The sequence below is a fragment of the Macaca thibetana genome, unplaced genomic scaffold (assembly GCF_024542745.1).
Source record: "Macaca thibetana thibetana isolate TM-01 unplaced genomic scaffold, ASM2454274v1 unplaced_scaffolds111, whole genome shotgun sequence".
Lineage (NCBI taxonomy): Eukaryota > Metazoa > Chordata > Mammalia > Primates > Cercopithecidae > Macaca > Macaca thibetana.
Genome location: NW_026088900.1, coordinates 1 through 15,663, shown reverse-complemented (window position 1 = coordinate 15,663; position 15,663 = coordinate 1). Strand labels below are relative to the sequence as shown.

Here is a 15,663-nt window from a genome sequence, read left to right as displayed (position 1 = left end):
ATCACCCAGGGCATGGAGATGACTGCCCTTCAAACAGAAACAAGCCCTCCAACAGAGCAACAAGTACTGAGTAGTGGCCAGCAGCTACCTGAGCCTGAGAAGACGCCCAGAGCAGTGGAGGTCCCGCAACATCTTCAGCTGCCAGGTCACGCATGAAGGGAGCACACCGTGGAGAAGACAGTGGCCCCTGCAGAATGTTCATAGGTTCCCAACCCTCACCCCACCCACAGGGGCCTGGAGCTGCAGGATCCCAGGGGAGGGGTCTCTCTGCATCCCAAGCCATCCAGCCCTTCTCCCTGTACCCAGTAAACCCTCAATAAACATCCTTTGTCAACCAGAAATCCTGCTCCCTCTCTTCATTTCTTATCTCTCATACAATTTGATGCTTCTCCTGGGTGCTCAGTGTGGCGTTGGGGGAATCCTGGCACCAGTGGGAAAGCAGCCTGGAGGAGAGGATCACAGGCTCCCAGGCGTGTCCCCTGGGGACATAGGCCAGGATAGGAGGAGTCGGCTCACTGAACACCGGTCCATCCATTCTCTCCCACCTCCCCTTCCTCCTTGCAGCTCACCCTCCAACTCGCTGCCTGTGTTTTGGAGGGAGCTATTTCTGGCTGAGCCTCCAGATACACCCTCTGTCCCTGTCCTGGTCTGGACCTTCCCCTGACCCACGGCCTCTCTTTCCTCAGCCTGGAAATCCTACTCTGGGCCTGGAGTCCCTCTGCTTCTGGCTCTGGCCCCTGGAATGCCCTCCTTCTTCTCTGCCCAACTCCCCACCCCCAAGGGCTGGACTGTCTAGGACACTCCCACACCATCAAATTCATGAGCTCTTAAATTTTTTCACCTGACAGCAGGTTCAGAGGTGTGAGAAAAATAGGAGGAAGTCAGGAAGGAAACACACATGAAAGGCCTGCAAGAGGCTCAGGACACTTGTAAAAGATAGGCTCTGAGCTCCCCAGGAACAAGTGCAAGAACGGCAATAGGTGCTCCATCATTTTTTTTTTTTTTTTTTTTTTAGATGGAGTCTCGCTCTCGCCCAGGCTGGAGTGCAATGGCACGATCTTAGCTCACCATAACCTCTGCCTCCCAGGTTCAACCAATTCTCCTGCCTCAGCCTCCTGAGTAGCTGGGATTACAGGTACATGCTACAACACCCAGCTAATTTTTGTATTTTTATTAGAGACAGGTTTTCACCAGTTGTTCAGGCTGGTGTGCTCCATCATTTCCAAGAGATTACACAAGTCTTTGCTCGAGGGAAGTTGGTGTTTTCAATGCTGAGGCCAGGCAGCTCATCATAATTAAAAGTGGGGATGTGTTTTACCCAAGGCCTCACTACTGATGGGATTTGGGCTCCAACATGTGCACAGGTGACTGCCTGGCAGCCCTAGGACATGGAGATTTTCTCAGATGTTTGGCACAGAAAGTCACTGACCATCTTTGGAGGAAGCATCATTTTTGGGAAACACTTCTCCATTGGATCCTGAGCCTCAGGTGGAAAACCAGGTCCTGTGATGGGAATTTCTCTGTGAGGCTCCCTGGGTCTGGGGCTCCAGCTGCTCTCTGAGAAGAAGGTGTGGGGGGAGAGCATGGCCCAGCCACACCCAGCCCCTCCTGCATGGTTCCTGCTGAGCAGGGTGTTAGAGGGGTGGGGGCACCACAGTGGTCAGGCCTGTGTTTCTGATGGTGGGGCCAAGGAAGGACACTCAGGGCATCCTAGGGAGTCTCTCCGATGGCTCCTGTTTGACTTTCCTGTGGCTGCTGTCACAAATGACTGCTAATTTAGAGGCTTAAAGCATCACGTATTGATTCTCTCCCTGGTGTGGGGTCAGACGTCCAAAATGAATCCTAGAGTGCTAAAATCAGGGTGCCAGTTAGGCCAGGCTCCTTCTGAGGGCTCTGGGGAGAATCCATTTCCAGGATTTTTCCAGCTTCTAGAGGACACCCTGGGCTCCTGGCCCCTTCCTCCAACTTCAAAGCCAGAGCTCAGCATCTTCAAGTCTCTCTCCCACGCTTCTCTCTCTCTCCCCACCGTCTTCTCTCACCCTCCCTCTTTCTCTCCCTTTCTTTCCCTCCACCCCCACACCTGCTCTCACTCTGACCCTCCTGCCTCCTTCTTTCCCTTATAAAGACCGCACCTTGGACCCACCCAGATAACCCAGGATCATCTTCCACCTCAGGCTCCTTCACATCCTCACATCTGTAAAGTCCCTGTGGCCACACAACACTGCACATGGACAGGTCCCGGGACTGGGGCACAGCCATCCCTGGGCCCTAATTCAGCCACCCACAGCTCCTTTCCCTCCTTCTTCTCTCCTCCGGGTATAAAAAGGGAATGCAGAGAGGTTGGTCAATGAATACACACCTACAGTTAGATGCAAGGAGTGTGTTCTAATGTTGGATAGCAGAGTAGGGTGGCTATGGTTAGCAATAATGTATTGTATATTTCAAAATAGCTTCAAGAGAGAACTTCAAATATACTCAACACATAGAAATGGTAAATACTCAAGGCCATACTCCAAATTCACTGTCTTAATGATGACATGTTGGATGCATGGAACCAAACAGTACATGCGCCTCATAAAAATGTTCAATATTATGTATCAGTATAATATTTTCTACGAATAAGAAAGCAAAAAAAGAAGTTAAGCATAAACTAGCTATTTGACCTAGCAATTCCAGTGCTAGGAATTTATCTAGAAGAAATGAAAGCATGTGTTCAAAAAGACATATACATAAATGTTCTCAGCAACCTCACTCACTCCAGGCAACAACTGGAAACAACCCAAGTGTCCGTCAGCTAGAGAATAGATAGACCCATGTGGTCTGTGCATACAGTGGAGTGCTGCTCAGTTATACAAAGAAAAGAAACTATGGATACAGGCCACAGGAGGGATGAACTTCAAAACATTACAGTAAGTGAAAGAAGTAAAACTCCATGAGGGAAGTTGGTGGGTATGGACATAGTTTTGAACTGGCAGAATTTTTCTGTGTTCATTGGGGTATTATGTGTTGAGTCCCTATTGATCAGGTACTGTGCTAGGTACGGCCATTAGAGAAATGAGAAGCAGACACCAGCTCCATTGTGATGAGACTCACCCGATCAGCCATTTCTGATGAACACTCAGGTACCCTGACTCTCACTGCTCACATTTGTAGGCTTTACTTAATGCCACTTAAACCTCCCTATTCCCCAAGTCTTCTTTCTTTTCCATTTTGTTTTTTAGACAGAGTCTTGCTCTGTCACCCATGCTGGAGTGCAGTGGCACCATCTTAGCTCACTGCAACATCCGTGTCCTGGGTTCAAGCAATTCTCCTGCCTGAGCCACCCGAATAGCTGGGATTGTAGGTGCCCACTGCAACACCCGGTAATTTTTGTATTTTTAGTAGAGACGGGGTTTTGCCATGTTGGCAAGGCTGGTCTCAAACTCCTCCTGACCTCAGGTGATCCGCCTGCGTCGGCCTCCAAAGTGTTGGGATTACGGGAGTGAGTCACCACACCTGGCCCCCAAGTCTCCTTTCTTTCCAGCTCCCCTCATTAGACACAGCTTTTTAAAGCAATCCCTGCCATACCCATGGCTTCAATTGTTTTTTATATGCTCTGATGACAATAAAATTTAAATGTCATTTTTATATAGCAGCTTTATTTTACATGACACCTCATTCACTACGATTGTAAATTCAAAGTTGCTCTAAGAAAGTAATAACTAGGCCGGGCGCGGTGGCTCAAACCTGTAATCCCAGCACTTTGGGAGGCCAAGACGGGCGGATCATGAGGTCAGGAGATTGAGACCATCCTGGCTAACACGGTGAAATCCCGTCTCTACTAAAAAAAAAGTACAAAAAACTAGCCAAGCGAGGTGGCGGACGCCTGTAGTCCCAGCTACTCGGGAGGCTGAGGCAGGAGAATGGTGTAAACCCAGGAGGCAAAGCTTGCTGTGAGCTGAGATCGTGCCACTGCACCCCAGCCTGGGTGACAGAGCAAAGACTCTGTCTCAAAAAAAAAAAAAAAAAAAAAAAGGAAAGTAATAACTAAAAAGTTGTCATATTTTAGTATGCAAATTTTAGGAAATTTCCGTAATGGTTTGACTTTGTATGTGTTTTTTTTTAAAAACATGACTTGTGATGTCACAGAATGGAGTTATCCTACAGAGGTTTCTATCTAACTTTCTACCAGAGAGCTCCATTTGAATGCAATACTTAAGAGTCCAAAGCTATGTCTTTTTTTTTTTTTTTTTTTTTGAGACGGAGTCTCGCTCTGTCACTCAGGCTAGAATGCAGTGGCACGATCTCGGCTCACTGCAAACTCCACGACCTGGGTCCAAGTGAGTCTCCTGCCTTAGTCTCCTGAGAAGCTGGGACTACAGGCACCCGCCATCGCACCTGGCTAATTTTTGTAATTTTAGTAGAGATGCGGTTTCGCCATGTTGGCCAGGCTGGTCTCAAACCCCTGACCTCATAATCCGCCCAGCTTGGCCTCCCAAAGTGCTGGGATTACAGGCGTGAGTCATTGCACCCAACTGAAAACTATCTTATTGCCCATACCTATTCCTCTTCCTACATTCTCTGTGTAGGAGAAAGTCATTGCTATTTACCCAGTCCTTCAAACTAGAGCCTCAGCAGCCTGTTTTTCCTTTTACTTGCCCTGTTCTTCCACATCTAATCATCTAGCGCTTCCTGTTCTCTCTCCCAAATGATCACAAGACTTTTCCATCCACTGCAGTCATTTCCACTGCCTTCAGCCTTACCTGTTCTTCCAGATGAACATAATGTCTCTCTCTCTCTCTTTTTTTTTTTTTTTGAGACAGAATCTCTCTCTTTGGCCCAGGCTGGAGTTCAATGGCATGATCTTGGCTCACTGCAACCTGTAACTCCCGGGTTCAAACAATTCTCCTGCCTCAGGCTCTTGAGTAGATGGGACTACAAGTGCCCGCTACCACGCCAGGCTAATTTTATATTTTTAGTAGAGATGGGGTTAGTGATCCACCCCCCTCAGGCTCCCAAAGTGCTAGGATTACAGGCATGAGCCACCGCGCCTGGTTGTACCAGGGTTTTCTATTGAGTTTCTTGCCAAGGGTGACTTCCAGTAATAACTCCCCCGCACTTTCCTCAGGACTGGAAAGCTCAGGCAGCCCAGGGTGAATAAAAGGCTGAGTAGTGCCATCACCACAGAGGGACAGGGTGGCCACAAGGTGGGCAGCAGCAGGGATGGGCATTGTGAGGCATTGTGTGGGGCTGTGGGGCTGGACATTGTGAGTCACTAGCCTGACCTGGCTGTTTCCTGGTAAGCAGGTGACATAGGAAGCTTTGTGGTTATAGGCATCAGCCAGGGCCAGCAACCCTCAGTCGGTAGCTGGTAGTGGAAGGAGGAGGAGCTCCGACTGTGCTGTCTCACGGCAGTTTTTGTGCCTCTCGGCGCTTGTCGTGTTCATTTATTTTTCAAAGAAGACAGCAGGTCCCCGACCTCATAGATCAGCCAGTTTGGGAGGTGGCACCAGAGTAAGGGCTGAGGCCCCAGATCTGCCTGGGGTCAGGCTGCTTCTACAAGTGCTGTGCCAGCCTCAGTAGTGTGGCTGCTAGGACAGCACCATTTCAGTTTCATCGATGTCTCAGGCAGGAGTGGAGAGGAGTGTGGGTGCCCCATGGGGTGTGTACTGACCTGTTGTATCGACTCCACCTGTAGCTGGTGCAGGGGGAAGGTGGCGCCCTGTTATGAATCTGTTATTTATGAGGCTGTGGCTGCTGCAACATCAGAATCCACTAGTGTAGAGCCTGGCAAGCTGGATGTGGGAGCCACGGAGGGCCACGAACTGCAGCACATCGGCAACCAAAAGATGCCCACAGGTAAAAAAGCCACGGGTGCTGTTTCCTCTCTGGCATGCCTGTGGCCACCCTCACCCCCTTCCCATACCCTCATCCCCAGAGACATCCTCAGCTTCCAGCTCCCTCCTGCCCATAGCCAGCTTTCCCAGATCTGGGGCATGGGGGCAAAGGCTGACTCTGCCTCTTGTCTTTGTCACTGAGGCTTTTTTGATCTAGAAAAGGGAGAGCCCTTTTTGCAATGAAAATTCAAATACCCCAATTTTGGAATCCCCATCCCATTCTCTAGCTTACCTATCTGGCCAGTTTGGTACCTAAATAGAGGAATCAGGTAAGGGTCAGATTGTTTCTTTTCTACCATCCCTTAAGGTAGCTTATTTTTTTAAATTTTTATTTATTTATTTATTTATTTATTTATTTAGATGGAATCTTGGTCTGTTGCCCTGGCTGGAGTGCAGTGGTGTGATCTCAGATCACTGCAACCTGTGTTTCCTGGGTTCAAGTGATTCTTTAACCTCAGCCTCCTGAATAGGGACTACAGTTGCCCGCCACTACACCTGGTTATGTTTTTGTATTTTTAGTAGAGACGGGGTTTCACCGTGTTTGCCAGAACGGCCACAATTTCCTCACCTTGTGATCCACCTGCCTCGGCCTCCCAAAGTGCTGGGATTATAGGCATGAGCCACCGCGCCCAGCCCACATCTTCCATTTCTTTACACTGTGTGTGCATCCACTGAGTCAGTGGCTGCTCATGCTCGCCCCAGCCCCCGACAGTGGGACAGTCCATCACGGGGATCAGTACCTGGTGAGTGCTGAGCCTCACTCACCTAGCTGTGCAGGAGGTCTCCAGTGAGGATGATGGGCACCAGGCTAATGATAATGTTGTCCTGAGTTCTGATGTGGCACTGGCCCTTTTCTGTCTGCTATGGATTGGAGCATCTCTTTTTATTTATTTCTTTATTTTTTGGAGACAGAGTCTCACTCTGTCACCCAGGCTGGAGTGTGCAGTGGCTCAATCTTAGCTCACTGCAACCTCCACCTCTCAGGTTCAAGCGATTCTGCAGCCTCAGTCTCCCAAGTAGCTGGGATTACAGGTATGGGCCACCATGCCTGGCTAATTTTTGCATTTTTAGTAGAGACAGGCTTTCACCATGTTGGCCAGGCTGGTCTCAAACTCCTGACCTCAGGTGATCTACTGCCTCGGCCTCCCAAAGTGCTGGGATTACAGGTTTGAGCCACCACACCCAGCCATGGATTGGAGCATTTCTAAGGCTTGAGGTAGTCATATTATGAAATACAATGCAGTATCTTCCTGATCTTCCCTGCTTTGACCAAGTGCTGAGGAATGAGCCCAGCACTGACAGATGTTGACCTGCACTGTTCTACATGATCCCTTACACTTCTCAGAATCTGTGAGCTGACCAGAAGCCTGTGGGCTTTCTATGTGTATTTCACAGTAATGTCCATGCCAACATCTCTTGTTCCCTGTACCTTTTGCTACCCAGGGTTATGTGACCACTGGGGCCCCATTTGATGATGGGCAAAGTTTGGCAGCTTATAGGCCACACAGTTCCAGGGGCACACATAGGTGCTGGAACTCCCTGGTGTGGGGTCCTATCACCAAGCCTGAGTGATGACACAGTTGAGTCATACAGACCATCAACATCGGGACCCATTTCTGGGTTCACTTTTGCCTCTTCCATTCAGGAGGTCAAAATCTGGGTTCACTCCTTTCTGCACTCTCTCCATCTAAGGAGTAGGGATATTAAACTGACCTTCAGGTACAGCTGTGGTGAGGGAAGAAAGAGGTCATTTATGTAAAGAGTATGGTGGTGCTGAAGTTTCTCTTCCTTTCTATTAGAAGAATGACATGACTTGGGAGGCTGAGGTGAGAGGACCACATAGACCAGGAATTCAAGAAAAGTGACACTTGTACTGTGCTGGGCATGTGGGGCCACATTTTGGGGGGAAAACACACATTTACAGACACACTCACAATCACAACACATTGATTCACCCCTAGCTACCTTCCAACCCTCCTGCACACAAACCCACACCATCTAAATGATATGGCTGTCTCCAGGGACTCTAGTGGATGATCACAGCTCTTCACTGAGCCATCTGTTTCTCACACTGCACTCCAGGTCCTCACTCCTATCAGGAACCTGAAGCCAGGCAGTCTCTCCAGACAAAAACAGGCAAGAGAGCCCCCGTGACCCATCACTTAGACTTGTCATCAGCAAGGGAGTGGTCTTAGCATATGTACAGTGTTAGAGAGGCGAATGACACACACTGGGGCCTGTCAGTGGGCAGGGAAGGGAGAGCATCTGGATAAACAACTAATGCATGCAGGGCTTAATACTTAGGTGATGGGTTGACAGGTGCAGCAAAGCACCATGGCACACTTTTACCCATGTAACCAACCTGTACATCCTGCACATGTATCGCAGAACTTAAAAAAAAAAAAAAAATTAGGAGGTGGATGGATTGTCTGAGGTTAGGAGTTCAAAACCAGCCTGGCCAACCTGGTGAAACCCTGTCTCTACTGAAAATGCAAAAATGAGCTGGGAGTGGTGGCAGGTGCCTGTAATCCCAGCTACTCAGGAGGCTGAGGCAGAAGAATCACTTGTAGCCAGGAGGCAGAGGTTACAGTGAGCCGAGATCGAACCATTGCACTCCAGCCTGAGTGACTGAGCTAGACTCCATCTCAAAAAAAAGAAAAAAAGGGAAGAGCCGAGGAGAAATATCACAGGGTTAGTACTCATACCTCTGAGACCCCTTCTGAGTAGGAGTGAGCAGGACCTGGCCTTCCTGCCTGCCGAGAGCATGGTGTGGACATCATCCTAAATGCCTCAAATATGGAGTTTCATTGCTTTCTCTTGTCATCTCCATCTCTTTGTGCAATGATGACAGTGACACCAGCAGAAATTGGTGAGGGGTCAGAACAGGAATCAGGTCCCCACTTGTCTGACACAGAGCAGACAGGACACAAGTCAGCAGGGATGGACTTCAGGGTCAGGACAGACACAGACAGGTCCCAGGCCTGATCTTCCTGGGGCTGGGACAGATGAGTTTTTCTTTTTCACCTCTTCTGGAAGTCACTTGAGGGATGGTCCTTGAGGAGATACTGTTGGCCAAGGGTTGTCTGGCCCAGAAATGTGTGTGTGTGGTCTTTTCTTTTTCTTTTTTTTTTTTTTTTTTTTTGAGATGGAGTCTCACTCTGGAGTGAGTGGTGCGATCTCACTGGCTGGAGTGCAGTGGTGCGATCTCAGCTCACTGCAACGTCCACCTCCCAAGTTCAAGTAATTCTCCTGCCTCAGTCTGCTGAGTAGCTGGAATTACAGGCATGGGCCAGCATGCCCAGCTAATTTTTGTATTTGTAATAGAGACGAGGTTTCTGCATGTTGGCCAGGCTGGTCTCGAACTCCTGACATCAGGTGATCCACTCGCCTCGGCCTCCCAAAATGCTGGGATTACAGGTGTGAGCCACCGTGCCTGGCTGAAATGTGTTTCAATGGGACAGACCCCCTAACACTGGGCCTGTAGCTACAGCACTCCCGAGTAGCAGGGGAGGTGGGGAGGGACATGAGTTCCAGTGCACCAGGAGCTCAGCAAAGGGATGGTGACTGATTCCAGAGTCCAGCTCATCCTTGCAACCCTCTTCTGTGGAATCCAGAACACATCAGTTTCCATTTATTTTATAGAAGGTTTGGAATCTTCAGTGTCAAACTCTATCTGTGTTGTGTCTTCCCACAGGTTGGATAGAGGAACCCTGGCTATGGGCGTTTCCTGCCAGGGCAGTGACTGTGTCTTCCTCATTAGTCCTTATCCCAGAGGTCAGTCCTGGGGAGAACATGTTAGGCCCCATGGGCATTGCAGTGAACACATCCCTGGGATGAGTTCTAGGTCAGCCCTGGGCTGGGATCTAGTGCAGGTGTGGAAATGTTCCCTTCTCAGTCTGTCCAGCCTGTTGAGCCCTACACCAATCCTGGAGCCTGCCCCAGCTTCTGAGTCAGGGTCCCTGGAGATGAGGTTGAGCTCTTGAGGACAGTGAGGTGCCTCTGGCCCTCGGCTCCTGCTGCTCTGATCCTGTCTAGACAGGGTGTGCAGGGCCACGCTCTTCCTTGTGTGCATGTGTCCCCCCTGCTGGCATCCCTCTGGATCTGGATGTTGTCCTCATTGTTATATCCCCAGCCCCACACAGTGACTGGACCTTTTGCAGATGTCCACTAAGTAACCATAAATGTATGGTAGGAGCAGAGCTGCGAACTATTTTGCAAGAAAACACCAGGCGAGGGGGGTCATGTCTTCCTCATGTCTGGGTCTCCTGTGCCATCTAGTGCGGTTCTCGGTCATATATGTGCCTCTTCATATTTAAATACATTTAAATATTTACAATTAAAAGTTCAGGGCTGGGCATGGCGTCTCATACCTGTAATTCCAGCACTGTGGGAGGCCGGGGCGGGTGGATCAGCTGAGGTCAGGAGTTCGAGACCAACCTGGCCAACATGGTGAAACCCCATCTCTACTAAAAATGCAAAAATTAGCCCATGTGTGGTGGTGCATGCCTGTGAACCCAGCTACTCAGGAGACTGAGACAGAAGAATCGCCTGAATCCGGGAGGCGGAGGTTGCAGTGAGCCGAGATCATGCCATTGTACTCCAGCCTGGGCAGCAAGAGTGAAACTCTGTCTCGAAAAAAAAAAAAAAAATTCAGAACTTCATCACAACAGCCACCATGCAATCCCCCAGCAGCCTTCTGTTCATGCAGCAGAGAGATTTCCATCCCCGCAGAATGCTCTTTCACATCTGCTGTAAGCCTGGCTGAGGGGCTGATTATTGAACTCCTCTAACTCAAAGCGTGCACCTTAAAGTGGGAATCTCAGGGCTGTGAGATTGGAGGTGAGACCTATAATGGGCCATTGGAAGGAAAAAGTTGAAAGGTGGTTCCTTCAGTTCCTCTTTCTCACTTGAAGGCTGGCAAGTGTGAGCAATGCCTTTCTAGAGACCTCTGACTCCCCAGAGCCCAGGGAGAGTCTGACAACACCGAGGGAAGGGCAGAGTGATCTCGTACAACCCAGTGTGGCCTCACCTGGAGTAGGAGGGTGGGCAAGTTGCTCTCTGGAATAACTTCTTGTGGAGTTTTTGTCTCTAAAGATTGGCCAATGGACACCGTCCATGAGGGCAGCTGCGATGAGGCAGACCTGCAGGTAGAGCATGATAGTCTAGGAGGATCTCTGGGAGCAGTTGGGTGACACCTGTTGCTTTGGAAATCAGGAAAAGGGCAATGAAGTCAGAACCAAAGGAAATATGTGTAGAAGTGTGACTTGTTCCTTTTGTATTTTAATAAGATAGAGATGAGGTCATTTGCCTCCATGGGCTTTGTGTGCTGTGTTTGTAACCATTTTTTTTTCTTGCTCTGGTGTTTAATGGTTACCAGAAGATCAGTTTTTCCTGTCTATGTCACAGCAAACATCAAAGCCTTGGTCTTTGACTTGGGAATGCAGAGTCTTATTAGGTCCAGGCACTGACTAAGATGCGAGATATCTGGTGAGACTCCCTCATGCTCACTACTTGAACATAGTTGTTTCTCTGAGATGGTCTCAGAATCTTCAGTCCCACGCTCCATATGCCGCATCCAGCAAAGCTCCCTGAGGGACCCACAGTTTCCAACCACCAGGGCACTGACATTAACTCTGTGTCCTTTTAGGCCCCCCTGAGGACACCTGAGTTTAAAATCTCTACCACCAAGTGAGGAAGACAATGATGATGCCCAGGTAAGACTCCCTTTCTTTGCATTCTAAGGAAATGCTGCTTTCCTGATGTGAGAAACAAACTCACCCATTGAAACCCAAAGAATGGACTCAGAGGCCTGCAGAACAGAGAAAGTGAGAATTTTAATGATCATCTTGCAAGATATATATATATATATATATATATTTATGGTTGTCTTACTGCATTTTGTGGAAGCCCACAATTCATTGCCATCCTAGTCAGCTTAGGAGCTCTTCAAGTATTTGACTTATGACCTAAGTAGCTGGGCAGGCTGAGAAGAACAGACCAAGCAAGCTATTTTGCAGGCTAGTAAACTTTCAACTTAGACTATACTTCTTTGTTAAAGTGAGGACAACTAAGCGGGGTGGAAGGGGGACCCAACAAGCCGGCATTGCCCATCCAACCATGAGCCTAGTATTTCTTCTGTCCTTTGCTGAGCTAAACAACTTCAAGGCACTTTGTCTTAAAAATGGACCACTGTATACACTATTTCCTTCACCTGATTTCTTTCCCTCTCAATTAATTTTGGTATAAGGATATGATGGGACACATTATGTACAACATACACAATAGTCCTTCTTGGGGTGGAGTTCACTGGGAATGTCTTCCCATCTAATACATGACATGGTAGGATGTTTTTGAATGACAGCATCCATCATCAACTGTAATGCAGAGGCATTTTCCTCCACACCAGTTTTCCTCTTTGAATTAGGCATTGTGAGTTTACCAATCTAAATCAACTTCAAAGAAATTCTGTGAGAAAAGCTCTTGTCTTTTCCATGCATGTCCTCTATGCTAGAGTGTTTTGTCTTTGACATGGACTCAACCACTGTTTCAAAAGTAGTTTTCTGAAGTCATCAACAGACGAACGGATCTGTGTAAGGGGGCAACAGAATTGATCTGATCCTCATAGCATCTTCTTTTGTCTCATTGCAGATTTTACCATCACCTGTCCTGGGTACGTACCTTGAACTAACTCATTTTCTGAGAAACAAATTTGCTGGCTTGAATATATAGAAACCTTAATCTGGATTCCTGTTAAAAAATGTTGGGGGTCTGGTGAGAGCAAATGATTTTGCAAGTGTATAGCTATGACCAGAGGGGCTGTAAAAATGTGTGTGAACCCAGAGGACCAACCAGGAGATTTTGTGTGAGCCAGTGAGTCTTCACTGGGAGGAGGAGAAGTGAGTGCACCTCTCACTGACTTATCCTGATGTTGGTGGTTTTAAAGAGTGGATTCTGGAAAATCTCAGCAGGGAAGAGGATGCCTTTCCAGGTAGGCAACAAGACTTCAGATGGGGTCTAATAAAACAGCATTTCCAAGAACCTTCATGTTATACCTGCTGCTTGGGAGGCTTAGGGAGGGTATAGAAAGAGAAAAAGAAAAAGTAAATATAAGCCGCATTTGTTATTTTCAGACTTTAATGTCATCATGGTGAGGAGTACTATGTTCATGGGCTTTTGAGTATCCTGTATTTTCAATCACCTCTTCTTGGTTTATTATTTAAAGATGATTTTTCAGAGAATACCTGCTCTTTTCTGCCTGTGCCACTGCAAAATTGTCACAGCCTTTGGTTTGGGACACAGTTCTGTCACAGGCAGTTACTTAATCCTGAATATAAAACTCTTCTGCGGTGTGCCCAGATGCATAGGAGAGATTGATCCATACCTTATGAACTTAGGTTTCATGGCAGGACATTCATTTGTCTGTCCTTGCTGTTTACCTCTGGTATCAAGACATCTCCCTGGGCATGGAGGACAGAATGAAAATTCACTGTGGGCTCACTGAAAAGCTCCAGTGTCTTAGAAATGGAGGGAGAAACACAGCCTTGAGTACACTGTCAGCATTCCATTTCTTCATGTGAATGAGAATATGCAGTTTTACCATCATTTGTGGAAGTCGTTTTCCTTTCCCCATTGTGTATTCTTGGCACCTTTGTTGAAGATCAGCTGACTCTGTATGTATGCATTTAATTCTGTGCTCTCGATTCTATATCTGTGATACTTATGGGTGCCCCCCACAGTAGAAGCATGCTGTCTGAATTTTTCTGTTTTTTTTTTATTTTTATTTTTAGATTTCAATCTCATGAATGTGCATCTTCCAACACTATTCTTTTTCAATGTTGCCATGGCTATTTGAGGCACATAAAAGTTCATTAAAATCTTAGGATTATCTTTTCCATTTCTGCACAGATGGCTGTTGCCAGTTTGGTAGCAGTTGTTGTTAGTCTGTAGATCATGTGTGTAGTATTGTGTGTTAGTCAGGTTTAGTCTTCCTATCCATGAATATGGGAAGCCTTTCAACTTACTTGTACGTTCTTTACTTTCTAGAATCTTTATGTTGACAGCTGATTAGTTAGATTTAATGTGACTGATATGAATTTGTGATTTCTTTTTTTGTTTTTTTGTTTTTGAGACAGAGTCTCACTCTGTCACCATACAGGTGTGCAATGATATGATCTCTGCTCACTGCCACCTCCACCTCCCGGGTTCAAGTGATTCTCCTGCCTTATCCTCCTGAGTAGCTGGGTCTACAGATGCATGCCACCACATCCAGCTAATTTTTGTATTTTTAGTAGAGATGTGATTTTACCTTGTTGGCCGGGATGGTCTTGATCCACCCACCTTGGCCTCCCAAAGTGCTAGGATTACAAGCATGAGCCACCGTGCCTGGCCAAATTTGTATCTTTTGCCAATATTTTGTCTGTCTGAATGATTATGCATCAAATAAAAAATATTATGTATGCTAGTTAACCAAAAATCACCCCCATGACTCAGGGACATTTTTTCATGAATTTGCTCATTTTCTATTGGTATACATTTCCTCATTTCAGTAGCTCATGTATATTTGAACCTGGAAACTTATCCTCATGGCAGAAAGTTTTCAGAGTCATGTCTCTCAGCTTCACTGGTGTAGGTTGCGCAGGCTGTGTGAACTTGGCCTGTTTGAATGAAGCCTGATCTTTAGGGAATCTCCTGAGGGAGAGCGACACAGAGCTGCTGAAGCCCTTGATCACAGGAACCCAAAAAATTGTGTGCACACACCATGGTTCCAGAAGAAGACTTACAAAGAGGAAATCATGACTATTTTTAATTTTAGCATTTTAATACTTAATTTTTTAAATGACCTCTATGAAAAAGAAATTGTGATCTGTCTGGTGCCGTGACTCATGCCTGTAATCCCAGCACTTTGGGAGGCTGAGGTGGGCAGATTATGAGGTCAGGAGATGGAGACCATCCTGGCTAACATGGTGAAATCCCGTCTCTACTGAAAATACAAAAAAAATTAGCCAGGCGTGGTGGCGGGTGCCTGTAGTCCCAGCTACTCCAGAGTCTGAAGTAGGAGAATGGTGTGAACCCAGGAGGTGGAGCTTGCAGTGAGCCAATATCGTGCCACAGTACTCCAGCCTGGATGACAGAGTGAGACTCCATTTCAGAAACAAACAAACTAACAAATGAACAAACAAACAAACAAAAATGTGTGATCAGTAGAACAGAGTAATTTGGGTAAAATTGAATCCTTTTCACCAATAAATTAAGTAATTAATCCTTTAAAACAGATGCTAGATGTAGTACCAGCATAATTGGGTCCTAATGTACTTACACAGTCTTGAATACATTAAGAAAATGCTGTTTGTTTCGTAGAGTTTCAAAACATTTGAGACGGAGGAAGGCATTCTTCCATTGACCCTTAGTGTGTGCTTTATTTCCATTTTGGGTTGACTGTTTTGTGTTGCTGCATGATGTCTTTAGTACAAGGCCAAGGCCTCCATGTCTCATGTCTTTCCTGATCCCCTCCTTTGCCATCCCTCTTCCACTCAGGGGAATAGCCCAGCATCAACTCAGTTCATGCTTGTTAATCAACCACCTCCATACACCACATCCAGAAAAGCTCCCTGAGTGACTCACAGTCACCAACCATCGGTGCACTGATCTTTCTTGTGTCCTTCCAGCTTTTTCTATGGACAACCTGAGTTTAGTATGCCTACCACCAAGTGAAGATGATGACTGGGGTGATGATGATGGTGATGATGATGTCCAGGTAAGAACACCTTTCTTTGTCTTCTAAGGAAAT

General features: G+C 47.1%; 1 protein-coding gene across 1 annotated transcript; it reads left to right on the top strand.

The window, feature by feature from the left end:
* Positions 1-112: 112 nt before the first annotated feature.
* LOC126947309 (aspartate-rich protein 1-like) lies at positions 113-15,630 on the top strand (the record flags this gene model as incomplete). The annotated part of the gene is given in 6 exon segments (XM_050777998.1): positions 113-2,909; positions 3,038-5,838; positions 11,524-11,535; positions 11,538-11,590; positions 12,525-12,546; positions 15,542-15,630. Coding segments are annotated over 5 exon segments (378 nt in total), but the record flags the coding sequence as incomplete, so codon positions are not given.
* Positions 15,631-15,663: the final 33 nt, after the last annotated feature.